The sequence below is a fragment of the Phocoena phocoena genome, chromosome 11 (genome assembly GCF_963924675.1).
Source record: "Phocoena phocoena chromosome 11, mPhoPho1.1, whole genome shotgun sequence".
Classification (NCBI taxonomy): Eukaryota; Metazoa; Chordata; class Mammalia; order Artiodactyla; family Phocoenidae; genus Phocoena; species Phocoena phocoena.
This window is the reverse complement of record NC_089229.1, coordinates 15856833-15883223: the sequence shown is the minus strand read 5'-3', so window position 1 is coordinate 15883223 and position 26391 is coordinate 15856833. Positions and strand designations below refer to the sequence as shown.

Below are 26391 nucleotides of genomic sequence, written 5' to 3'. Positions count from 1 at the left end.
CTGCTGCCAGTGTCCTTGTCCTCATGGTGAGCCACAGACACCCCCGCCTCTGTAGGAGACCCTCTAACACTAGTAAGTAGGTCTGGTTCAGTCTCCTATGGGGTCACCGCTCCTTCCTCTGGGTCTTGATGTGTACAGTTTGTCTGTGCCCTCCAAGAGTGGAGTCTCTGCTTCTCTAGTCCTGTCAAAGTCCTGCAATCAAATCCTGCTAGCCTTCAAAGTCTAATTCCCTGGGAATTCCTCCTCCCAGGTTGGGAATCCTGACGTGGGGCTGAGAACCTTTACTCCAGTGGGTGGATTTCTGTGGTATAAGTGTTCTCCAGTTTGTGAGTCACCCACCCAGCAGTTATGGGATTTGATTTTATTGTGATTGCATCCCTCCTACCGTCTCATTGTGGCTTCTCCTTTGTCTTTGGACGTGGGGTATCTTTTCTGGTGAGTTCCAGTGTCTTCCTGTCGATGATTGTTCAGCAGTTAGTTGTGATTCCGGTGTCGCAAGAGGGAGTGAGAGCATGTCCTTCTACTCCGCCATCTTGCTCTCTCTTGTTTTTTATTATTTTTTTAATTAATTAATTTATTTATTTATTTATTTTGTGGTACACGGGCCTCTCACTGTTGTGGCCTCTCCCGTTGTGGAGCACAGGCTCCGGACACGCAGGCTCAGCGGCCATGGCTCAAGGGCCCAGCTGCTCTGCAGCATGTGGGATCTTCCCGGACCAGGGCACGAACCTGTGTCCCCTGCATTGGCAGGCGGACTCTCTACCACTGCGCCACCAGGGAAGCCCTCTTGTTTTTTAAAGAGTAGAGAAAAAACGGAGAAGCATATGTGACGGTGACCATATGCCTGAAATATTTACTATTTGGCTCTTTACAGAACTTGATTGCTGACCCCTGGATGAGACGAATCATGAGTCCCTCTTAGGCTGTCATGTTACTACCTTGAATAAAACTGGTGTTTGATTAGCAAGCAGAAAAAATGGAAGACTAGCTATTGAGTTGCAAGCTAAATGGTATGCTGTAGAGTTTATGTCTGAGCCATGCCAAGCAGGTAAAAATGCCTTCGCAGGGTGATTTGAGAGAGGTCAAAATTCCACCTGCTGAAAAATATTTCTTCCACTGGCCTGAGTAAGAGCTGAGCATTAGCACCAGGAGGGTGCTGGTTCTAATGAAGTCGAGTGGGAGGATAATCAGTTTATTAGCCTAGAAGAGACTGTGAGCCTTTATAGATCATGTTAGCCCACTCTCCAGTTTTATGGATGGGGAAACTGAGGCTGAGAGAAGGGAAGTATTTGTCTAAAATCATACTCTTGGATACTGCTAAAATCAAAATTGTAAACCCAGGTCTTCTGATTTCTATCTAATGGTCTTCCTGTTATGTCCCTTTTAGCAGCTCAGAAAAGATCAGTTTAATTGAGTAACTAGAGCTTCAGGGAGCATGAAAAAATGGGACATGGGGCATTTTGATGGAATACAGTTGGGAAGAAAACCCTGGACCAGTGAGGTCAAGCCCTGAATGCCTGATGAGTGGGAGTCTGAACAAGAGTGGATGGGTTATTTACCATAGTTAGGGTCAAATAAATTTTCATTCCCAACCTGAATAAGTTGCAGTTTATCCCTGGCAGATGTCACCGGGTCTTTATGTTTAGAAACATATGGCATGCCTACCAACAAATAGGGAGACTATGACTGTAAAATATTATCAGGTTCATGACTGGTTAGAGCATTCTGTCTAGAGAGGAAAGGTTAGCAGTGTGGATTGACAAGAATTGTACAGGTTGGAACAGAAGTTTCTGCAGAAATTGGGCCCAGAAGATTCCCTGCACACTTACTGCATATAAGACTCTGTGGAAAGCCCAGTTATACATGGAAGGAAAGAGCAGGGAGCCAAAATTTAAATATATTCAGCATCAGGCAGCATGCTAGGCATAAGCACAGCCACTCTTTCCTCTAATACTCTGGGACGGAGGTTTTTTTTAATCTCCATTTTACAGATGAGGAAACTGAGAATCAGAGGTTATATAACTTATAGCCTAGCAAGTAAGTGGTAAAGAGTCAAACTTAGAGCTGTCTGATTTTATAGCTGGTTCTCTGTGTACTGTATAAACTCTCTCTTCTGTGGGTCCCTGCTCTCAAAGAATTTTCATTCCAGAAGGGGAGCTAAGGCACATGCTTGAGTATTAATAATGCAAGATTGTATGTGATAAATTCAACTTGAATTATGCAAGGTGTTCAACCTTGCCATACCAGGTATGTTCCTGGACTCCAGCACGACCTCACTGGAACCTTGTTAGAAATTCAGAATCTTGGGCCCACTCCAGACCCACTGAGGCACACTCTGCATTGAACAAACTCCCATGTGATCAGATTGCTTGCTAAAGTTTGGGAGCAGTCACAAGGTTGGAAGGTGACCAGGGAAGGCATCTCAGAGAAGGTGGCATTTGCATTGGGCCTCATAGGATCCATGTGGTTCCTTTAAGTAAAGGGCTGGGAGGCAAAAGGCCACAAGGCAGGTTTTGAGCTTGGAGAGTTTTCTACATTGTCTGGAGCAGAGAGATTGAAGAATCATGGGAAACAGGGCTGAGAAGGGGAGTTTGGGCCATATTGTTGAGGGATTTGGATTCCCACAAGTGGTTTGGAGTTTGATAGTTAAGGTGCCACTGAAGGAGTTGGGTGGAAGAGTGACAGGTCAAAGTGGAGTTTTCAGAAGGCTAGTGTGGAGGTTCTCTGCAGGTGGGTTAAAGCCATGAAGGCACTTAAGGGGCTTCCACCTGGTCCAGGTGAGGAGATGAGGCTGTAGACCAGCATGGTATCAGTGGGATGGAGAGAATTGGAAATATTGGGGTGATAGGATGGATCCAAAGAGCAGGAACCCCGTGGGATTCCTTGGGATTCCTGTTTCCCTCCTTGGGAAACAGAACAAATTAAATGTAAGCCCAAGCCCGCTAGTCTTCAGGTCGTCGTTTCCTTAATATCTAAATCAAATGACTTGAGCCTCTATCTTATATCCTAGGCAGGAGTCCAGAGTTCTCCCTTTATCGTCAAGAGTTATCAGGCTCCGTGTGTGTGTGTGTGTGTGTGTGTGTGTATGTGAGAGAGAGAGAGAGAGAGAGTGTGAGTGACAGTCCATACTGAGTCCCGTTCCCTCTGTTCTTTGACAGCTCCTAACGACTGCCATCCCCCATCCTGCCTGCCCCACTGGAATGTCCCTGCTTCCTTTATTGTCCCCAACCCTTCACCAACTCATCGTGGCACTTACTGACAGACTGGTGGTGACAGAGGATATTTATAACACAGGGGCAGGAAAAGTTGGAATTCATCAGCACGGTGGCATAGAACTGGGGTCACAGCGGGTCACAACCTAATGTGACTCATCATTAGCATATTAAAATTTCATCACATTTCAGGGCTATATATGTGAAAGTCACATATCTCTCTCACTCCACTGAGCATGTCAGGTTATTATTCCAATTTGGGATCTTATAACTCCATCAGAAGGGGTTCCAGAGAAATGTGGTTAAACTTATCCATATTCCCATCAAGTTGTGGACAAAAGCCCCCATCCCCGCCAACAGCAGAAAGGTTCTCAGACAGCTCCTAGAGCAAGGGCTGTGCCTTAGAGTGGGAAGTCTGGGGTGGGGAAGTTCACAGAGAGTCCTCCCATGATGGCTTTTAAAAGCTGAATTGTCCTCGTGGGGCGAACGCTACAGTTTTAGTCCTAGCTGGGAACTGAGGTAAAACACTGCTGGAGAGCTCAGGAGGCCCAGTGATTAGGTTATGATTTAAGACAACCCACCGACTCTTCCCCTTTTTCAGCCTCCATATCTATCACGGGCTGCCCTTCCTGCCCCCTGAGTGTCTATCTGTCCTCTCCTTGAGGAGAATTAGGCTCCCTCCTCTGTGTGTGGAAGCACACTGCCAGGGCCCTTCTGCACCTCCGCTCCCTCCCTCCACGGGCCCTCAGTCCCTGAGGGGAAGGGAGCCCGCCTGATTGACTGTGTCTTGCCAGCACTTAATATGGAAGGCCTGGTACATAGTAGGTGCTCAGTGAGTGTTTATTAAGTAATGGATGTTAGCAAAGCAAAATACTATAAAGCCACGCTAGAGTACAAGTAATAGTTGTAATTCACTTTCACTTTTTGGCACTCCAGGACCATTTAACCATTTGAGGAGGTTCTTCCTTCTGACGTTCCCTCCTTAATAGAGTCTTCTAATTTGTTCAAAATTAGAGTATTTTTGAATGGATACTATGTTCATACAGTCCAAAAATCAAAATGCTGTAAAGGTACTCACTGAGAAGTCTTACTTTGTCCTTGCTCTGTCGTCCCTCCTGAGCTCCCTAGTGGGAAGCATTTTTATTTGTTTTTTATGCATTCTTTGAGTATTTCCAATGTTTATTGTGTATTCTTCCAGCATTTGACTTTTTTATGCAAATAAAAATTCAAATATATGTTCTTTTTTTGCCACTTTCTTACACAAAAAAAGTAGCACCCTATATGCATTTTGCTGTGACTTGCTTTTTTCACTTAATAATAAACCCTGGCGTGTTCCATATGAGTAAGAACAGAGAGAGCCTTCTCATTCTTTTCTTGCTTTTAATCTTCTTTTTTCACAGCTGTGTAGTATTCCACTGTGAGCATGTATCGTAATTTAGTTAACTAGATGAGCGCTGGGCTGTTTCCAACACTTTTGCTGTTACAGCCAAGTTGCAGTGAATAACCTCGTGTGAGGTCGTTTCCCATGTTTCCAGGAGTAGCGGCAGGATCTGTTCGCAGACGTGGGACTGCTGGATAAAGGGCATATAGGATGTCAGTAGGTTCTGTGAAATGTCTTTCCATGTGGGGAGGCACCATTTTGCACTCCCCCTGCAAGATAGGAGGCACCTGTTTCCCTATGGCAGAGGCAGAGTTGTGTCCTTGCGGTTTGGATTTTTGCCAATCCGATATGTGAGAAATGGTATTGTAGTGTAGCTTTCATTTTCATTGATTGAGATTGTCTTTTCACATTTCAGGAACATTTGCATTTTTTCCACCAACTGTGTATCTTGGTCTTTTTCCTTGTGGTTTTATTGTAGCTGTTTCTACGGCGGGGAGGTGAGACCATTGTCTGTGGTTGCAGTTTTCCCAAGCGGGTCATTATCTTTGTACTTACAGTGTGTTTTTTTCCCCCACATAGAAGCTTTAGATTTTTTTATGTAGTAAAATTTCTCAATATTTTCTTATATGGCTTTGGGTTTTGTATCAAAGTTAGAAAGGCCCCTTCCTACTCCAAGATTATGAAGGAATTCACCCAGAGGAGGTGAAAGGAAGCAGGTGTGGGCCCCCTCAGAGCAATGCTGCCAACATCACAGTTTTGTTTGGGACTTAGCCCTGTTCCCACGGAGAGAAGTGTTTGCTGCCAGGGGCTGATGCACACTGCCAAAGGCCTAGTCCAGGCACCCTGAGCATCAGCTGATGCTCTTTGCAGGGGCTGGAAAGGACGTAGATAAGGGGAAATGAAATGTTTGGCAGCCCCGTGTTCCCAACAGGTGAGGTCTGGCCAGGTGCAGCTTGATTAGGATAATGAAAGGAAATAGAATTAGAACTTTGAAGTGAAACTTGAGATTCACATAAATTTGAACCTTCTTGGGATTTGAAAAGAAGTAATTAATTTAGAAATGTTCTCTGTAGATGTTAAACTCTGCCACATTGGCTCTAGGCAGGAAATATTCTAGAATAGGTTACCAAATATCATGAATTCAATCAGCATAGAGGCAGAAAATAAATGATTAGGTAGATAGTTCCCTAAAAATCTCTAGCTCAGTGCCACAGGTTTAAAGAGAGAATGAGGCTCGTAAATGTTTGGATTCAGGGAGGTTGAGATGTCAGCTAGCCTGGGTCCCTTTCCTGGCTCCATTGCTAAACTGTGTGACCTCAGGCAAATTGCTTCACTTCTCTGAGCCTCAGTTTCTTCCTCTATGAAAGGGAATAATACTCATAATTAAACCTAACATTGATTAAGCACTAAGTATATATCAAGCACCATATTTGATGTTTCACATGCATTAAATTATTCACTGTCTCAGGAAGCTATGAAAATTAAATGCAGTAATGTGAAGAGCTTTGCCCAGTGCCTAGCACATTATAAGACCCCAATGAACGTTCCCTGATAGTATTGTTATTTTATATGCTTACTGCAATCAGATGGGTAGGCTCAGCATTTGACTGTGGTTTTATCTTAGCCATTCATTCATTCCACAAATACTTTCATGTATGGGTGCTGGAGACACAATGGCAAATGTGGTCTATGCCCTACAGAGCTTACAAACCAGCAAGGCAGATGCACTGGTCAGCACATAACGACCACACCCTGTGACAAGCGCTTCGCCAGGGACCAGCCAAGGTGCTGTGGGAGCACAGGGGAGGAGTGGATAACTCTGGCCCAGGTGCAGGACTTGACAAACCCAGGCCTATGGGCAGGACAGGGATCCAGGTACACGACCTCTCTGGAGGAATGATGACTGTTATTGTAATCGCGAACACTTAGATAGCACGTGCCTTGTGCCAGGAGTGGTTTAGTTAACCCTCACGATTAGGGATTGGTACTATTATTACCCCTATTTTACAAATAAGTAAACTAAGGCACCAAAAGTTTGTTTGAGGTCACACAGCTAGCAAGTGAAGGAGCCAGGATTTGAGCCTGGAAATTTGGCCCCAGAATTAATATTAGGAAATAGATCCAGAAAAGGGAGTAGAGATGCTCACCACTGGGAATTGGACCGGGATTCCCTGGACGGGGACGTATTAGGAATCATAATTGAAAAGTGGGAGGGAACAGAGTGTCAGGGAGAAGTCCAGGCAGCATCTCGGTGGGAGGAATTTTAAACAGATGCTGCTCTCCGGCTTTGGTAGGACGAGCAGGGTGGGCCTGGAGGATGGATGGCTCAGTGTGTGCCGTGAATGGCTCCAGGAGTCTTGTCAGCCTGGAATTCGGCCTTACAGGATGATTCTTGTTTGGTTTGAGGCATTTCCGCCTGTTAAAATGAAGAGGCATTTGGGAAGGCCAATTCCCAAAGTCTCTGTCAACCGTGGCTATTTCCATCTTCCTAACACGTGCCCTCCTGTCCTCTTTGTCTAGCTGGCTTCTGCTGCTCCTTCACATCCCAAGCCTGGGCTCGTACCCCACACTTGGTGCTGCCATAGCATCTTGGGCCTGCACTTCTCAGCTCTTGCCCAGGACTTGCATTTTATTTGCTGACAATTTGAGCTCAAGAGAGCAGAGACCATGTCTGCTTTTTCTCCCCGATTAGCCCCTGGCATAGGGCTGGAACATACTAGACACTCAATAAATATTTGATGAATGAGGGCATGAGTTACCAGCACATCTGGTGAATTAGGATGGAGAGCCATCAGACAGGAGGGTCAGGTCTGGGTGTGACACACAGCCTCTTTGGGGAAAAAAGGCTGGGAATGAAGCCACCAGTGTCTGGAGGGAAAGGGGCCTGCAGAGGTGGGAGGCGCCTGTTTGATGACTGACTGGAGGCTCCCTGTTGGCTCCGGGTAGACCAGTTCTTATCTAAATACTATCAGGAGCTGCCACATGCCCGTCACTGAGTGAGGTCCAGCCTCCACTCACGGGCCGTATGGCTTCCTGCAGATGTTTTAGCCTCACGCAAAGCTCGATTTCCTTACTTATAAAATAGGGATATAGGAGGCTTCCCTGGCGGCTCAGTGGTTAAGAATCCGCCTGCCAATGCAGGGGACACGGGTTTGAGCCCTGGTCCGGGAAGATCCCACATGCTGCAGAGCAACTAAGCCCGTGTGCCACAGCTACTGAAGCCCACATGCCTAGAGCCCGTGCTTTGCAAGAGAAGCCACCACAATGAGAAGGCCACGCGCCACAACGAAGAGTAGCCCCTGCTCACCGCAACTAGAGAAAGCCCGTGCACAGCAACAAAGACCAAGCGCAGCCAAATGTAATGAAATGAAATGAAATGAAATGAAATGAAAACTAATTAATAGCACTGTTGGGAGGAATAAAATGAGATGGCATAATGAAAAGTGATACACAGTGCCTAGCTTAAGTACTTGGCCAGTGAAGGCTATTAGTATTGTTTTGGTATTCTTTTAAAATGTATCTAGTTTTTAACATATTTTATGATATTTAATCTTCAAACCATCCTTGTAACATAAGTTATGATTCTCATGTTTTAGGTGAGGGCCCTCCAACTTGGATGTGTCAAGTGACTGCTTAGGTTCCCACAGAGTTAGGGGCAAAGCTGGAATTCAAAGCCAGGTCGGCCTGCCCTCAAAACTAGTTCTCTTACCAGCGGTTGGTATCAGAAATGGGCCCTAACAAAGTTTACTTGGGGAAAAGAAAATCTGACACAGTAGAGACGGGTATCCCCTGAATGGGAGACACTGTGGTGGAATCCCAGAATAGGGAACTTTTCTGGCTCCAGGCAATGGACCATTTGCCTTTTCCCTCCACTAGGAGTTTTCTCAGGCTGCTTGCTCCCCCTGGAGTACCCCTGCCCTCAGCATCCTTCTCTCAAAGTCTGACCTGTCCTTGTAAAGGTGACTGAGTAAAACAGGTTACAAGCCAGGATGTGCTATGTGACCCTCATTTATTTTAAGTTAGGTGTGTGTGTGTGTGCGTGCTTGGTTGTGAAAGAGAACATTGAAAAAAAGACTGGAGGTAAATAGGATAAAGAGTTGACAATAGTTTGTTCTATTGAGAGGGGCTTGTATTTCCAGAGATTTCTATTTTCCCTATGTATACTACTATGTATAAATAGATAATGAGAACCTACTGTATAGCACAGGAATTCTACTCAATGCTCTGTGGTCACCTAAGTGGGAAGTACATCGAAAAAAGAGGGGATGTATGTGTACGTATAGCTGATTCACTTTGCTGTACAGCAGAAACACAACACTGTAAAGCAATTATACTCCAATAAAACTTGAAAAAAATATTTTCCAAATTAAAAAGCAAATGAACATGTATTATCTTTGCAAACAGTAAACAAGGGTGTCTTTTAAATTCTGACCATCTCTTCACGGCCAGCTCAAATGCCACCTCCTATTTGGAGCCCTGATGTCCCCTGCTGTGTGTTTGCCTTGCAGAGTCCCTGTCGATGCCGTTGTGTTTGCCCCTGTAAACCTTCCCGAGCAGAGAGGCGGCCTCCCTTGCCTGCTTCCCACAGTAGATCCCAGCTGAACAGAGTCGCTCCAAGGCCTCCCAGCCAGAGCAGCCCAGGGCAGCCTTTGCCATGCAGCTCCTGCACTGATGTTTTCCACCTCTTAGCTCTTATGTTCATTTCACTCAATCCTCCCTAATATCTTTCCAGGTAGGCATTATTATTACTGTCAGTTTAGAGACCAGAGACTGTCTTAAAGATTGAACGGGATTACTAGATGTCACACAGCACCGCTTCAGTGCCCTCACTCCACTCCACCGCTTGACCAGGACCCCTGCTGCAGCCACCTTGCTTCTGGGAAGGCTGCCTGATCTTTCAGGTCCCCATGGCTTTATCTGTCCCCCACCTTCTCCACCCTACCCCTGACTTCATCCCACCTTCCTTGACACCTGGTTCCCATCTCTGGCCCACTCAGGGCTCATCTTACTTGTGGCTTCTTCTCGGAAGCCTGTCTTGACAGGCGCTGCTTTTTCATGCAGTCTGGGTTGGCAGGATCCTCCTTGCCTACCCACAGGACAGCATTTATCACTTCTTACTGAACTTGGCCTCTCTCTCTACTGTTTGTCTTTCTCCTTCCCCAACCAGACTAAAGGACAAGAGCTTAATTTCTTTATTCTCAGTGTCTAGCTGGCATACATTAGGTATTCAATGAATTTTTGTTGAATTAATTAATATGATCCCTTCAATAGCCCTTTAAAATGACCAGTTTTACAAGTGAAGAAAAGTGAAGCTCAGAGGTTGAGGGGTTTTCTCAGTCATGGCCAGTAAGGTTTTAAATTGATTTTAGAATATAGATCTTTTGACATGTAGCCCACGTTGACTGATGTTTTGAAATTTGAAGAAGCAGAGAAAAAAAATACCCTGCCAATTCTAAGGGGGGGGGGGGACAAAAATATAAATCATGGGCCAGCATAAGCTAGAAAGAGATATATTTAGGTTGTTTATGTGTTTTTCCTTGTTTTAAAAAATGCAACTGATCTTGTTTTTTAACATAGCCTTTCAATTATTTACTTAGTGTAATTCCTAGGACTTGGGCTTGTTAGGCCAAGTGACTGGATATTGTAGATAGCTCTCAGTATCATTGCAAAATTACTTACCAAACCACTGTAGCAGTTAACACTACCTTCAGAGAAATGAGAGAATGTCAGTTTTTCCATTTACACACCAGCACTGGAGATGATTATTTAAAATTTTTGTTGTTCTCAGAGGTATAAAGTTGTACCTCATTATTATCTACTTTTTATTTCTTGGTGAACAGCTGAGGTTGAGTATTGTTCTTTGTGTCTGTCTACCTACATTCTTATGGGACTCATGCTCCTTTTCGTGCTTTTATTTTTAAGATTGTTGAAGACAGTTGTGGAAAGCAGACTCAACTATTTAATTAAGTGTGAATGGAAGGCATTGGCTGGAGGGAACACAAAGATGACTAAGATACCATCCCTGCTTTCTTCTTTTTTTTTAAGTTGAGATATAATTGGCATACAAGACACTATATTAGTTTCAGGTGTACAACAAAATAATTTGATATTTGTACGTATTGCAAAATGATCACCACAGTAGTCTTGTTAACATCCATCACCACACATAGTTACAGAACTTTTTTTCTGGTGATGAGAACTTGTAAGATCTACTCTCTTAGCAACTTCCAAATATGCGGTTCAGTGTTGTTAACTACAGTCACCATGCTGTCTACAGCATTCCCATGACTTATTTATTTTATAATTGGAAGTATATACCTTTTGACTCCCTTCATCTGTTTCACCCCCCACTTCACCACCCCCTGGCAACCACCAGTCTGTATCTGTTCTTTTTATCTATGAGCTTTTTTTTTTGTTCCACATGTAAGTGAAATCATATGGTATTTGTATTTCTCTTACTTAATTTCACTTAGCATAATGCCCTGAATATCCATCATTATTGTTGCAAATGGCAAGATTTCCTTCTTTTTTATGGCTGAATAATATTCATATATTTATATAAAATATTTTCTTTATCTATTCATCTGTCATTGGATGCTTAGGTTGTTTCCATATCTTGGCTATTGTAAATAGTGCTACAGTGAACATGGGATGAAGATATCTTTTCTTATTAGTGTTTTCATTTTCTTCAAATAAATACCCAGAAGTGGAATTGCTAGATCATGTAGTAGTTCTATTTTGAATTTTTTTTTTTTTTTTGCGGTACGTGGGCCTCTCACTGGTGTGGCCTCTCCCATTGCGGAGCACAGGCTCCAGACGCGCAGGCTCAGCGGCCATGCCTCACGGGCCCAGCTGCTCCGCGGCATGTGGGATCTTCCCGGACCGGGGCACGAACCCGTGTCCCCTGCATCGACAGGCAGACTCTCAACCACTGCGCCACCAGGGAAGCCCCTCTATTTTGAATTTTTTGATGAACCTCCATGCTGTTTTCCATAGTGGCTGCACCAATTTACGTTCCCACCGATAGTGCGTGAGGGTTCTCTTTTCTCCTCATCCTCACCAGCACTTATTTTTTGTCTTTTTGATAATAGCCATTCTAAAAAGTGTGAGGTGATATCTCATTGTAGTTTTGATTTGCATTTCCCTGATGATTAGTAATGTTGAGCATCTTTTCATGTACCTATTGGCCATCTGTATATCTTCTTTGGAAAAATGTCTATTCAGATCTTCTGTGCATTTTTCAATTGGATTATTTGGCGGGGGCAAGGGGTTTGCTATTGAGTTGTATGAGTTCTTTATATATTTTGAATATTAACCACTTATCAGATACATGATTTGCGAATATTTTCTCCCATTCAGTAGGTTGCCTTTTTGTTGTTGTCGCTGATTTCCTTTGCTGTGCAGAAGATTTTAAGTTTGATGTAATCCCACATGTTTATTTTTTGCTTTTGTTGCCTTTGCTTTTGGTATCAAATCCAAAAAGTCATTGCCAAGATGAATGTCAAGGAGCTTACTGCCTATGTTTTCTTCTAGGACTTTTATGGTTTCAGGTTTTACATTCAAGTCTTTAATTGGTTTTCAGTTAATTTTTGTGTATGGTGTAAGATAGTGGTCCAACTTAATTGTTTTGCAAGTTGCTGTCCAGTTTTCCCAACACCATTTATTGAAGAGACTGTCCTTTCCCCATTGCATATTCTTGGCTCCTATGTTATAAATTAGTTGACGGTGTGTGGGGGTTTATTTCTGGGCTCTCTATTTTGTTCCATTGATCTATGTGTCTGTTTTTATGCCAGTATTTTACTCTTTTGATTACTATAGCTTTGTAATATAGTTTGAAAACAGGCCTCCTTGCCTTCTTAAGTAGGATCTTCTTAAGTAGGATATGCAAGTCAGAGAGATGGATATGGATATGCATAGAAATAATGATCCAGATGGCTAAACCATTCGACTGAAAGACAAGTAATGGGGTACAGAAGAGCAGAGTTAGGATTAATGATTCCTGACTTGGAGGCTTCGAAGAGGTGGTGTTGTCTATTCTAAACTGGAAAGGATGACAAACATTTAGAAGTAACTGCAGGTTGACAAAGCAGCATGAACAGATGTTGAGCCCAATGATGTATTGGGACATTTTGTCCCTGAGAACATTTAGGGTTAGTGTTGTACCAGTTAACATGGTTTTGGAGGCAAGGAAGTGAATACCCAATGAAAAGAGGATTTATTAACTCAGAAAATTGTATTATCTCATAAAGAGGCAGCAGTTTTTAGGGTTGGTTAACCAGAGGCACATCATGACATTCAGAATCCCCAGGTTTTCCCCCTTTTTCTCTGCCTTGCTTGGCATTGACTTTGTCCTCAGGCTGCTCTTTTCCCAGTTGAAAGTTTGCTGCTTCACTCCAATTATCTACTCACAGCTGTGTTCAAAAGCAGACCAGACCAGTGTGTCTCTTCTGTTTCTTCCCCTCCTCCCTGCTCCTTCCTTCCTTCCTTCCTTCCTTCCTTCCTTCCTTCCTTCCTCCCTCCCTCCCTCCCTCCCTCCCTCCCTCCCTCCCTTCCTTCAGTTTTGGAGGCCAGAAATTCGACATCAAGGCCCCCATTCCTTTTTGTTACAGAAAAATAACTTTCCCAGAAGCACCCAGAGGGCTCCTTCTTAATCTGATAGGCCACATCACCATGTCACATGCCCCACCTAATCCATCAGGGACTAGATGACATAAAATTACCGTGATAGATTTAAATTAATCAACAGTCATCTCTCTAGGATTTGAGAGGGGATAGGCCTCCCTGAACACATGGTGCCCTTTAAATTGGGATTCTATTAATAAGGAAGAAGGTGAGTCTGTACAGTTGTTGAATGAGCAACAGCAATATCTTCACAGTTTTTATGAGCAGACATTGTAATCAGAATTATACCAATACAGATAAGCTTTCATCAAGAAAATATTTTCTGAGGGTAACTTTATTAAGCTACTTCATTGGCAGTATATTTTACTTTCTTCCACTTTCATTTTAGTTTTACTTAAATTATTTTCACAAGTACAGATTCTTTCCCATATAAATCTTATACCACAGATTTATTTCGTTGACTGTTTTACATGTTCTTATTAAATTTTGTTGATTATATTTATAGGTTTTGACATTATTTTCTTTTGAGACTGTTATTTGTACCAGTTTTCTTGGGTCAGATTTTGTGGGTCAAGAAATTTTATTATTTTTTTATTTATTATTTTCTTTTTGCTGCGCCACGCGGCTTGCAGGATCTTAGTTCCCCTACCAGGGATCAAACCTGCACCCCTGAAGTGGAAGCGTGGAGTCCTAACCACTGGACCATCAGGGAATTCCCTAGAAATTTAATTTTATGTTGATTATTTCTATCAATAATCTTCATTAAGAATTGGATGCAACTAATTAAATCTATTTCTCAGTTAATTCATGATAAAACTGTGAGCAGTTCTTCTTAAGTATGCAAAGATGGATCTGTTGTTCAGATTGCTGTGTTGCAGAGGTCTGCCAACTAGAACCCCACAGACCAAACCTGGCTTGACACCTGTTTTCGTAGGGCTGTAAACTAAGAATGATTTTGTAGATGGATATTTGTAATCTGTTGGATGAAAGGGAATGTGAGCTTTGAACCCCAATTAAGAAAAATGTTACCCGCTCCCCCAAATTAATTTCATTTTTAATTAATAGACCTGTATTACAAAAATTATAATCAACTAGTATTATATTTTGAATTTTGTCAATATGGAAATGGAATTTGTTTTCTCTCTTGTTATATAAATATGACATAATATTTTTGATTTTGCTTCTTGGCTCCCAAATCCTAAAATATTTACTAACTGGCTCTTTACAGGAAAAGTTTGCCAACCCCTGTTCTGTTGTATTGCTAACCGGATTCTTCTGAACACTTACACTCTCCCTTCCCTACACTAACTATCTGTGCCATTGGAGTTACAAGAAACAAATAGTGGCGAAGTCAGTGTGTTCTTAGGGTCAAGATCATCGTATCAAATGTCCAGCTTCAGTTGCAAACATAGCATGTTGGGGGAGTGCAGTCCTATTGTTCAGTGATGAAGAGAGATAGCTCTTCAAACTGTAACGTATTATGTCAAATAAAAATACAAATTGATATAAGAGTTTTCCGTAGAAGTCAGTTTCTCCTCTTTTTTTTATTAAAGTGTGATAAATCTAACATGTTAGAAAAGCCAAAATATCATTGCTTTCAAAGCATCAACATTTGAGGGCAACGTAGTCTTTTGAGACTTGGGAGAGCTGAAAGGCCTTGTATGTTTTCCTACTGAAGTTCACTCCTTTTTCTTTCATTTAACAGATGAGGAAAAAGAAAATAATAGAGCATCCAAGCCCCACTCTACTCCTGCTACTCTGCAATGGTAAGTTCCATTCTGAGCAAGTTCTCTCTTGATGGGAAGCTCATATAGCTATGTCTTCCTACAGACAGGACAGCATATTACTTGGATATTTTGACATTGTCATAATAACTTGACATCCAATAGCCCATATGCAATCAGTTTAATTTGTAATTATGTATAAAATACTCAGATATAGACAGGAGATTTGAATTTTCATATTTATTTTATTTGGGAATAGATTTTTTTTCCATCATCAAAACACTGGCAAGGACTGGATTCTACATGGATGTTATTAATTGATTTTAATAGAGTCTATTATTTTAATAAATAATGTTGCAGCCAATTATAGAAACATAGGTCTGTTCACTCCTACCAATGAACTCTTAATAATTTATTGCAACTATACTACATTTATTTTAACATTAATACAAATTATCTACTTGAGTGGCTCTCCCTTTAATATTTGGAATTCCTGGACTTGATGTTATAGTTAATGATGTTGTTTAAGTGTTTGCACCCATGTTTGGTATTTACAGGTAAATTCTCCTCTAAGAGTTTTACTTAGAAATTATGTTGTAGCTTTGAACACCAAAGCTATTCTATACCTGAGACTCACCTCTCAGAAGAACTTGTCAGTTAAGGGCTATTACCACTCTAGTTCAGCCCAGCAAAGCTGAAGGAAGTAAGGAACAAAGGGGAAGGAGAGAGAAGTGGGGAGGGGAAAGGAATGAATCTACTGTGTGCCAGCCTGCATGCTAGGCACTTTGTATACATGCCTCATTTCATTCTCACAATTCTGAGAAGTTGGTATTGTTATGCCCATTTTACAGATGAGGAAAATAAAGCTTAGACAGTTAAATCATTTGCCTGAATATACACATAGCCATGAAGTGGCAGTGGCAGGAACCTGGCTGGGTCACTTTAATTGCAAAGCCTATGCTTTTGAAGAAAGGAGGAGAAAAATCAGGAAGGATGGAGAAGAGAGACTAGATCAGAACAGGAAGCAGATTGGCTTTAATGAGCAAATCATATTAGATTCTTCTGACTAATCCACCCACAGGTGAGAGGAAAACAACATTGGGAGAAAGCATTCACAAATGTAACTCAGTCTTCTCTAACAAGAGTCTCAGTAGTCAACTTGTTTTGCTACAAGGATAGCAGAGGCTGTGTTCAAGAGCTCCATTTCCAGCCTTTTGGCTTGTTTCCATCAGTTTGTCCCTACATTCTTTTTCTCATTGCATTTGCTGCTTTTTGCTTTATTTAAAATTCTACTTTACTTCCCTGGTCAAATCTCTTCCTGCACTCCTTACCCCCAAATTATGGTCACACAGATTCTCATAACGCTAGCACACTGAATGAGGCATCAACATAAAAGAGTTTGGGGGTGAGAGTTTCTAGAAATGCTAGGAATCAACAGACACTCTTGCTTTAATAACCTGAACATGTCATACATTTCAGAATAAAAAATTTGAAAGGGACTAGAAGAAAATCACCTTGTTCATGTCTGTTTTTCTGTGATCCTCTGACATTTGCCTGGCAACAGCAAGGCTGTAGATAGAGTAATCTCTTAAATCACACTGCCAGGAATTAACTCCCAGCTCTGCTTTTCTAGCTGTGTGACCTTGGGCAAGGTCCTTCACCTCTCTGTGCCTCAGTCTACCTGTAAAATAGAGATGGCAGTAGTATTTACCTTATATCAGGGGTCCCCAACTCCCGGGCCGTGGACCGGTACTGGTCTGCAGCCTGTTAGGAATCGGGCCACCAAGCAGGAGGTGAGCGGCAGGTGAAGCTTTTTTTGCCGCTCCCATCGCTCACATTACCGCCTGAACCATCCCCCTGCCGCCCGCCCGTCCATGCAAAAATTGTCTTCCATGAAACGGGTCCCTGGTGCCAAAAAGGTTGGGGACCACTGCCTTCTGGGGTAGTCACAAAGAGGAAGTGAGTTCGTATATACAGAGTGCTTGAACAGTGTCTGGTGTAGGGTGGGTGCTAGGTAAATCTTAGCCATGGATTGCTCAGCAGACCTCTTCCTTCTGAGTCCCACAAGGACATCCCAGAATAGGGCTTCCCTCCTTCCTGACATATGCATTGTCAGTTCTCCTTCTACTGTACGTAATTCTATACAAAATATGGGTTTTTCTAAATAAAAGGTCACATAGATCATTCCGGAAGAAATTTCATCCTCCAATTCACAGAGTTAGGCAGTGGATTTGTTTTGATGAAAAACATCTGTTTTCAGAGTCAGATCGGGTTTGAAAATGTATAAATTTGAGTATTATTATCAAAAGGCAACAAGTTGTTCAAACATCAAATTGTCCTCTAATTCCTTTTATATTATATTTTTAAGATAGAATTTTAGTTATTAATTCATTTAAGAAATGTTTACTGAGCACCTACTGTTTGCTAGGCCCTATTCTAGGCCCTGGGAATGCAGTGGTGGATAAGACAGACCAAGAATAGGGGCCGATGAGAGAAAAAGTTGGGTGATCATTTAAAAAATTATCATATTAATGATAAATAAATAAACAAGGAATGTATTAGATACGGATAAGTGCTGTGTGGAGAATTAGAACTGGCTGATATGATCATATCTCAGAGGCTATTTTAGGTTGAATGGTGAGGGAAAGCTTCCCTTAGGAGGTGATATTTAAGTGAATATTTGTATGACAAGAAGCCCTCAGACACCATGACGATGTTAAAATCAGGAAAACGTCCTAGGCAGAGGGAACATTGCAGGTCAAGCTCTCCCAGAGGCAGACTCTGAGCTGTGCCTACAGGTGGCCTATTATGTAAGGCACCCAGTATTGACACCATGAGGGTACGAGGGGATGGGCAAAGGGGGTCTCGGGCTGGGAGGAGGCTACGGTAGAGGCTTCAGCGACCTCACAGGGAGTTCTGAAGCCAGGGTGGGCCTCAGAGATGAACTGAGGCAATGGATTCAGGTTTTTATTCCCCCATCTTGCTCATCACTGCAGGTAGTTTGCCCCGAGGGAGAGGGGATATAACTTTGGTGGTTTTTATTTTTAATTGGAGTATAATTGTTTTACAATGTTGTGTTAGTATCTGCTGTACAGTGAAGTGAATTGGCTATATGTATACCTATATCCCCTCCCTGTTGGACCTCCCTCCCACCCCCCATCCCACCCATCTAGGTCATCACAGAGCACCGAGCTGAGCTCCCTGTGCTACATAGCATGTTCCCACTAGCTATCTGTTTTACACATGGTAGTGCATTTATGTCAAACCTAATCTCCCAGTTCCTCCTACCTCCCCTTCCAGCCCTGTGAGGGGGCATAACTTTGGGCGAGGCAGTTCCCATTCTGCTGAGGACAACTCCCCAGGAAGGATTCAGCCTCAGCAATCAACGTCTCAGCGGTGGGGAAGAACGCCTCAGTCCTGAAAGGTAACCTGGGCACAGACAACAGTATCCTCCACTCTCTCCAGGCTGGAAGCAGGCTGGGCTTGTTCAAGGAGCTGCAGGAGGTGGCCCGTGTGGTTGGAGCATAGCCAGCAAGGAAGACAGCAGTACAGATGAGGTGGGGGAAGGAGTCAGGGGAGTATGTAAATAGCAGGGAAGAAAAAGTAGGACATTTCTCTAAACTTAGGGATAGAGCCATGCTTAAAACCATGGTGGAGGACATGTGACATCCTATATCAAGTTCCACATGAGTAAACTTTTTTAGACTAGACTTTCAGTATAAAAACTTTGTCTCTCAAAAGGAACTGGATGCACCCTCCACTCTACAAGGGAAAGTGATATAATTTATACCATATGTCCCCTCTTTGCTCTGGCTGCCAGGGAGTTCAGAGCAAAGTCTGATATTTATATACTTTTTTTTGTTTTTGTTTTTGTTTTTTGCATTACGTGGGCCTCTCACTGTTGTGGCCTCTCCCATTGCGGAGCACGGGCTCCGTACGCGCAGGCTCAGTAGCCATGGCTCACGGGCCCAGCCGCTCCGCGGCATGTGGGATCTTCCCGCACCGGGGCACGAACCTGTGTCCCCTGCATCAGCAGGCAGACTCTCAACCACTGTGCCACCAGGGAGGCCCTATATACTTTTTAATCTCTTTCCTTTGTCTAATTTTCTTCTTTTTGTGTTTATTTTGTTAGCTGTTTAGAAAAAGGCAAGGTGCAAATAAATTCAACAAATACACATTTACATTTAAATTTTATTTTATTTACGCAAAATGCATTTCCTTATTTTAAAACGAAAACATTACAGATAAGGTTAAAGTCCACCTCCTCCAGAGCAGCGCTGTTACCAGTGAGAAATATGTATGTGTGTGGGTGTGTATACCTGCGTGTGTGTGTGTGTGTGTGTATATATATATATATATATATATATATATTTATTTATTTATTTATTTATTTATTTATTTATTACTGTCCCTTGCCTATGCATTTACATGCATATGTACTGATAGAAGTTTCTGAATTGTGGTTTTTTATTTAGTATTTTCTCCTTTATAAAAAGAATACAGACATAGAACACTAAAAATATTGTTCCACAACCTGTCACACTGTCTTGATCCACAGCTTGCTTTCTCTCCTTAGTCGAATACCCCGAAGCTATACCCAGATTAGTCCCCAAAGAACAACCTCATTTTAACTGCTGCACAGAATTTCATGTAAGACAGCGGCAGAATTCAGTTCGCCATTTCCCTCTTTGACCTACATTTAGGTTGTGTCCAAATCTCATCTTTGCCTTTACACATAAAGTCCCAAAGAACATCTTCATATGTCCCCTCACACACCTGCTGAAGGGTTTCTTCTCTCTGGGTATCAGGCAGTGGAAGTGCTGGGCGCACAGAAAATGTTAACAGGATTGCAAAATTGCCCACTCTAATGGCCTTACCATTTCATATTCAGCCGAAGTATACAAAATGCTGTTTTTTTAAAAATGGGAACCTAGCTCCGCAACATGGCATCTCATCCTCCGAGGCATCTGTATCCTTCACGTTGTCCCCTCTCTCCAGGGGTAGCAGGCAGCCCCAGGAAAGGACCTTGGCCTCACCGCCAAGGTGGTAGCCACTGGCCTGATAGTGCCCAGTTCTCCCGGGACGCTTGGCTTGTTCCTGGAATTGGTTTAGGAGCTATTTGCCTCTCTGCCTTCTCCCACCTTGCCGAGAGCCCCTCCCCATCACCCTAGAGACCATCCCCACTCTAAGAACAAATAATACAACAGCCAAGCAGCTGAAAATGAGCAGGGCCACGTAATCTGGAGGCAGTTCCCAGCAGAATATTTGCCTGCAAATATCGTCAAATGCCTTCCGCCAAACACTTTCCAGCATCCTTGGTCATGAGGTTAGTAAAGCCCAACCCACTGGGGATGGTGAGCCCTGCTGGAATCCTGGCCACACAATAACCTCTATTCACAAAGAGGATTTCGGCAGGGAAAGCAGCCTGTCTGCTGTCCTGGCCTACTCGCTGCCAGCACGTGTCCACCTCCACTGCCCCGCCCTCTCACACACCTCTCTTGTTGCCAGTGTCACTCTCAGCTCCTGTGTGCCATCAGGGGGGAGACACTTCCCTGTCTGCAGTTTCCAGGGAAAGGGAGGCCCTTCCCCAAAGGAAGAGGATTGAAGACCAAATTGTCACTTTCGTGGGAGACATTTTCCTTTCTTTTGAAAAAATAAAAATGAGGCTTGGGTGATTGCTAGGCTTTCAATATTTCAAATCAATATGAAACAAAATAAATTCGGTGTTTCTCTTTAAAATGTTCTCGGAGGCCAGAGGTAGAAAATTGGGCTGGGTAGTGTGCCAAAGAAGTACGGTGACGTTTTAGACCCGGCCACAGCTGCTAGACCAGACCCACGGGATGTCACCAATACCTGACGTTGTGTACCCATTTCTGATTTAATTCTTTATTCAACGGTGGCATAACCTTATTTGCTTTCATAGTATGAGTTAGTCCACCTCACTCCAGAAAGGGAGGCTAAACATTTTTAGCTCTGAATGTAACCAGAAGTGACATATAGTGCCAATAGGTGCGACTATGTCCCGCTAGAAGTCCTCAGCCAGAGATGGAGAAAGGTAGCTTAAGCAGGACAACGTGAAGGGTGTAAATGTCTCAGAGAATGAGATGCTATGTTGTAGAGCTAGGTTCTTATTTTTAGAGAATAGTTTGTGCTGTGAGTGAAGGTATAAAATGGTAAAGCCATTTGAATGGGCAATTTTGCGTCCCATTAACATTTTAATATGTGCATCCACTCCTGGGTACTGACATGGAGAAACACTCGCCCAGGTGTGCAGGTGTGCAGGGGGACACATATGCAGATGTTCTTTGCAGCCCTATTTGTAACGGTGAAGTGGAGATGAGTAGAGGCAGGGAAGAGATGGAAAGGGAAGATTGAAGGGGGTGGTTTATGGTAGAGGATGGTGCCAAAATCCCCTCCACTGCCATTTGGGGCCACCAGCACTCTGGCTGCCAACCTGTAGCCTAGGCCCCGACAGGTGGGTTAGCAGCAGCACAGAACTTGTGACACTCTTCTACTGTACTGCCTAGTTTTTGTCCAAAAAAAAAAAAAAAAAAAAAGAAAGAAAGAAAGAAAAGGACTTGATTAATCAAAAAGTGAACAGAGGGATGCCAGAAGCTGGCTAATTCCAGGCCTTTCTGGAGCACCAGTTTGGTAGCTTGTAGGCAAAGCACAAGATTTGGATTAGATTAGTGTAGATTCTGGTCCAGTTGAGTCATTGCAATGGCAGAAATAAATCCCTGACTCAGTCCATGGCTGAGCAAGGACCAAACTTACAGGTTGAGCCAATACCCCTGGTGTGCCAGGCTTACCCCAGCTGATGTTGCTGGCTGAGCTCACTGGATCTCACGAAAATCGGGTAGAGGAGGCAGGATTATTACCCCTATTGGAAGAGGGCAACTCAACACAGCAGATGGTCCCAGTCTCACTCCACTCACATGGGGGAAATGCCTGACTCCTTATAAGAAGACCCTCAAGCAAGGGGAGGCAGGGCCAGCGAGGTCCTAGGAGAAACACCAGGGACCCACCTGAACTCGTGTTTGTCACCCAGCAGCAAACTGTGGGCTTAATTGTTGCAGTTTAATAAAATAGATTGGGTGGGTTTTGTTTATTTGTTTTGGCCTTCTGTAGAATCCGAGCCCACATGAGCCAAATGCCACCATTTTGTACTTATTTATCATCTGGTGGTGTTCTCTCCTTGGTTCCCATCTTCCTTCTGAGAAACTGTCGGCTTCCTAAAGGCGATGGTGGGGATTGCGTCTTCTCATTCACTGCTGTATTCTGCGGTGCCTGGCGCATAGTAGGTGCTCAATAGGTAATGCTGACTCACTGAGCACATGGATGTCAGTCCCTAGCACAGAGTGAGAGCTTTAGAAGCATCGTCCCGGAGTTCATACTCCAAGGCAGGCTTTTCCCAGCCGAGTAGTTTGGGGCAAGTCACTTAGCCTCCCCAACTCTCCATTTCTTCCTCCATGTCATGGAGATAAAGTTACCCATTTGTGGGAGTAGTGATAGCAAATATCAACATCTCTGGCACAAGAGCAGGTGCTTGAAAATATAAATCAGATCTGTTAATATAAACAGGCTTTTCCTTTAACCCCCCAGGTGTTAAGATTTTTTTTAACTTTTTTTTGATCTGTGCAAAAGCCTGCTTTCCTTCCTTGCCCCCAGCCCTTGCCACACACACACACACACCTGCCCCGCCTCCTTCCTTCCACACTGTTACTGACCGTGTTCAGGTCACAGTGCTAGGAACTATACTGGCATAAATAGAAGTGTGCTTTGGTCCCTGCCTTCACAGGACTTTCAGTCTAAGATGTGAAGTGTTACCTGAATGTTCTGGGCTAATACAGAATGACACCAATAGTTACCCTCCGTTGAGTGATGTACATATGCCAGCTGGAGGGCTGAGGGCTGTGCTTGGATTCTTGTTTAACCCTCACAGCAACTTGGGAGTTGGGTGTTGGGTATCGTTTCCCTCATTTTACAGATGAAGGAAGCAAGAGTCTGAGAGCTCAGGTAACATACCTGAGACTGTAGTGCTTGCAAGTGGTGGAGGAAGATTCAGACTCAGTGATCCCTGACTGTAAAACTGCTGTCTCTCAGTGAAGCTGTTCGGAAGAGCTGTGGAAATCCCCAGGAGGCGGTGAGAGCTCTAGGAGGAGAAGATGTGTCTGCTCAGTCAAGGTGTTTTCCTCTACAGACATAACTCAGCACTCTACATGTTATCAAATGAATGAATACGTGAATTTGTCAAGGAAGAAATGATTAAGGAGTGATCAGCAGTTGGGGCTGGGTGGAAATTAAGCACAGTTTGGTGGAAGAGAAATTTGAGCTGAGCCTTGAAGGGTGAGGCCCAGCAGAGGGGGTCCCCTCCCATGGTGGGAAGGCCAGGGAACGTGTACCGTAGCGGGGAGCGTGGCAAGATATGTTTGAGGAATGGCAGACAGTCCTGCCGGCTGGAGAGAAGTGTATGTGTAGGGGAGTGAGGCCAGAGAAGCCTGGAGAAGGAGAAGTAGTCAGGGTCAGAGAGATAGGGGGCCTTGGGTGCCAAGGTAAGGAATCTGAACTTCTGTGAGAGGCAGAGGGGAGCCACTGAAGGGTTTAGACTATTGTTTGGCTCTGATTGTTTGGCCAGATTTTTTTTTCTCACATATTTTGCAGTCTCAGATCTCTCTGATAACCTCAGTAATAAATTATGATGTTTAGCAAGTAAAAAAAAAAAAATCCTGTTTTCTTTTCTTTGGGTAAAATAGTAGAAAAAAGTTTCTGTCCCAGACATGTCTACCAGGACTCGAGGAGTGGAGGCTGGACTGAAAGCCCACGTGAACATAGAAGAAAACATACGTTTAAAATGAGAGCAGAGGGAGAAATTATGCTACGCGCTGAGACATCTGCTCTTCACTGTAAAGCGCTAATACGAAGCTTCCACCACGTGCCCCCGGATGCCGCATGCTGAAACCTTGTGAGGAGGTCTTTTAAAAATGTACACTGCAGATAATGACTCATGCTGGCTAGCGGGCCGAGGTCATTATCTCTCCATAATAGGATAGGCTCAATTCAAACATGATCAGGTTGTTAAATAGAAGATCAGAAAATGGAAGACGTGGAGAATGTTTTGGTGATCATTAAAAAAAAATAGATCCAGGTATAATGGAGTATTGTTCACCATGTCAGACTAATGATGTCCTGTAAAAGTGAGGAGGAAAAGGGGAAATTTCATCAGATATGAAGAGCAATAATTAACTGCCTTTCTGCCATGCCTTGGTCAGGAAGCTGGCATTTCAATTAGCAACTTCGGTACATGCACGGACCCTCTGGGGTTTGTAAGAAGGTTTGGGGAAAGGTGTCATGATGCTATTCCTGTAGAAACTCATCAAGCATCAAAGTTGCCCTTAACTCCAATTACGTGTCTTCACTCATAGAGCTTATTAAAATGCTTCATAGTCATAAGCCACCTAGATACCTTGAGGCAAAGAAGCTCCAGTAAGAGAAACAAAGCGTGGATAAGAATATAGTTATTTAGAAGGCTCTGGCCTTTGGCAGGTACCTGCTTAATTAGCTCAGCCTGTGTGAACTGTGACTTACACCCATACGATTCAGATATTGATAGTTTGTTGCAGCTATGGATTCATTTAATGGGATGTATTTTAAACTTGACCTTGTATTTAATCCTGATTTCTTGACCAGATTTAGTGAGCAAACGAACCATACAAACAACAAATAGAAACTGAGGCACAGGGGGCTTAAGTAAAGTAACCAATGAGGGGGGAGCCAGGAATTTATCTGGGAACCCATGCCCTTTAGCACAACATTTGGAAGCATTATTCCCGCCCCTGTAACTCACCTCCTCAGCTTTTCTTAATCGTGGGGATGGAGCCCCTTTGCACCCATCCAACCCAGTTATGAACTTGAGGGCTTCCTTGGTTGCTCCCACCCTCCTCACATCTGGCAGCATGAGACCCACAGCCTAGGTGTTATCTCTGCCCTGACAGCCACTCCTTCAATCCATGCTCCATCATTTCCTGCCCTGACTATTAACGTGGCTCCAAACCGATCTCATTTGTTCATTCATTCACTCATTCATTCTACAAGTACTACCTAGTCAGCCCCTATGTGCCAGTCTTCACTAGTACTCCTTGTCCACTCACCATAGAGGTGCCAAGGTGACCTTTCCAGAGAATAAATTTGATCCTGGCACTCCTATGCTTTAAAAACTTAACTGGCTCCCTATAATTTGAAGGATCATATGCTTTTTTTTTTTTTTTTTTTTTTTGCGGTATGCGGGCCTCTCCTGTTGCGGAGCACAGGCTCCGGACACGCAGGCTCCGCGGCCATAGCTCACAGGCCCAGCCGCTCCGCGACATGTGGGATCTTCCCGGACTGGGGCACGAACCCGTGTCCCCTGCATCGGCAGGCAGACTCTCAACCACTGCACCACCAGGGAAGCCCCATGTGCTTTTTATAAGATGAATTCTGAATGGTTTGAAATGCATGTTTGTTGAATGTGTCCATGGATTTTTCTGGCCAAAACCAATTTTAGAAAATCATTAGTAAATATAAGCAAAAAGCACACAGCTGGTTATGCACAAAGTTCCAGCTTCCCAGATTGTTCTTGTCTATGCATTAAACTGGAAAATATCCCACAACACAGTAGCCTAAAGAGTTGAAGTTAAGCTTTCTAAGGAAATTGCTTAGTGGCACGCTCAGTCGTCTAAGAGGAAACCTATGAGACTTGGGGGTTTTTTTTGTTTTTTTTTTTCTTTAAACGTTCTTTTAGTCTCAATCCATTGCTGGCAAATACAACATATTAAACTTTAAATTAATGCTAGTTACTGTTGTTGATTACATTCTAAAATTGAAGTATAGTTGATTGACAATGTTGTGTTCGTTTCTGGTGTACAGCAAAGTGATTCAGTTACATATATATTAGTTTTCACATTTTTTCATTATGATTTGTTACAGGATATTGAATATAGTTCCCTGTCCTATACAGTAGGACCTTCTCCTTTATCTACTTTATGTATAGTAGTTGGTATCTGCTAATCCCAAACTCCTAATTTATCCGTCCCTCACCCCCTTACCCCTTTGGTTAACCATAAGTTTTCTATGTCTGTGAGTCTGTTTTGTAAATAAGTTAATTTGTATAATATTTTAGATTCCACATATAAGTGGTATCATATGGTATTTGTCTTTCTCTTTCTGACTTACTTCACTTAGTATGATAATCTCTAGGTCCATCTATGTTGCTGAAAATGGCATTATTTCATTCCTTCTTATGGCTGCGCAGTATTCTATTGTATTTGATTACATTATTATTATTCCTACAGCATCCTGGAAACACTCAGGTCTTCCTGTCTGAATATTTTTTTCAATCCTGTCTGAGTAACACTCCATTACCTTCTGAAAATAAGGCTTTCATAGTAACTCTTCAACTCTGGAGGTTGCTAAACTC

At 43.2% G+C, this 26391-nt stretch overlaps 1 protein-coding gene across 1 annotated transcript in view; it reads left to right on the top strand.

The window, feature by feature from the left end:
* The window catches only part of RFX4 (regulatory factor X4), a 165840-nt gene that overhangs the window by 43781 nt on the left and 95668 nt on the right, over positions 1–26391 (top strand). Inside the window, exon 3 of the mRNA XM_065886804.1 lies at positions 14921–14981. Within this exon, the coding sequence (XP_065742876.1) occupies positions 14921–14981 (61 nt within the window). The remainder of the gene's footprint in view (positions 1–14920; positions 14982–26391) is intronic.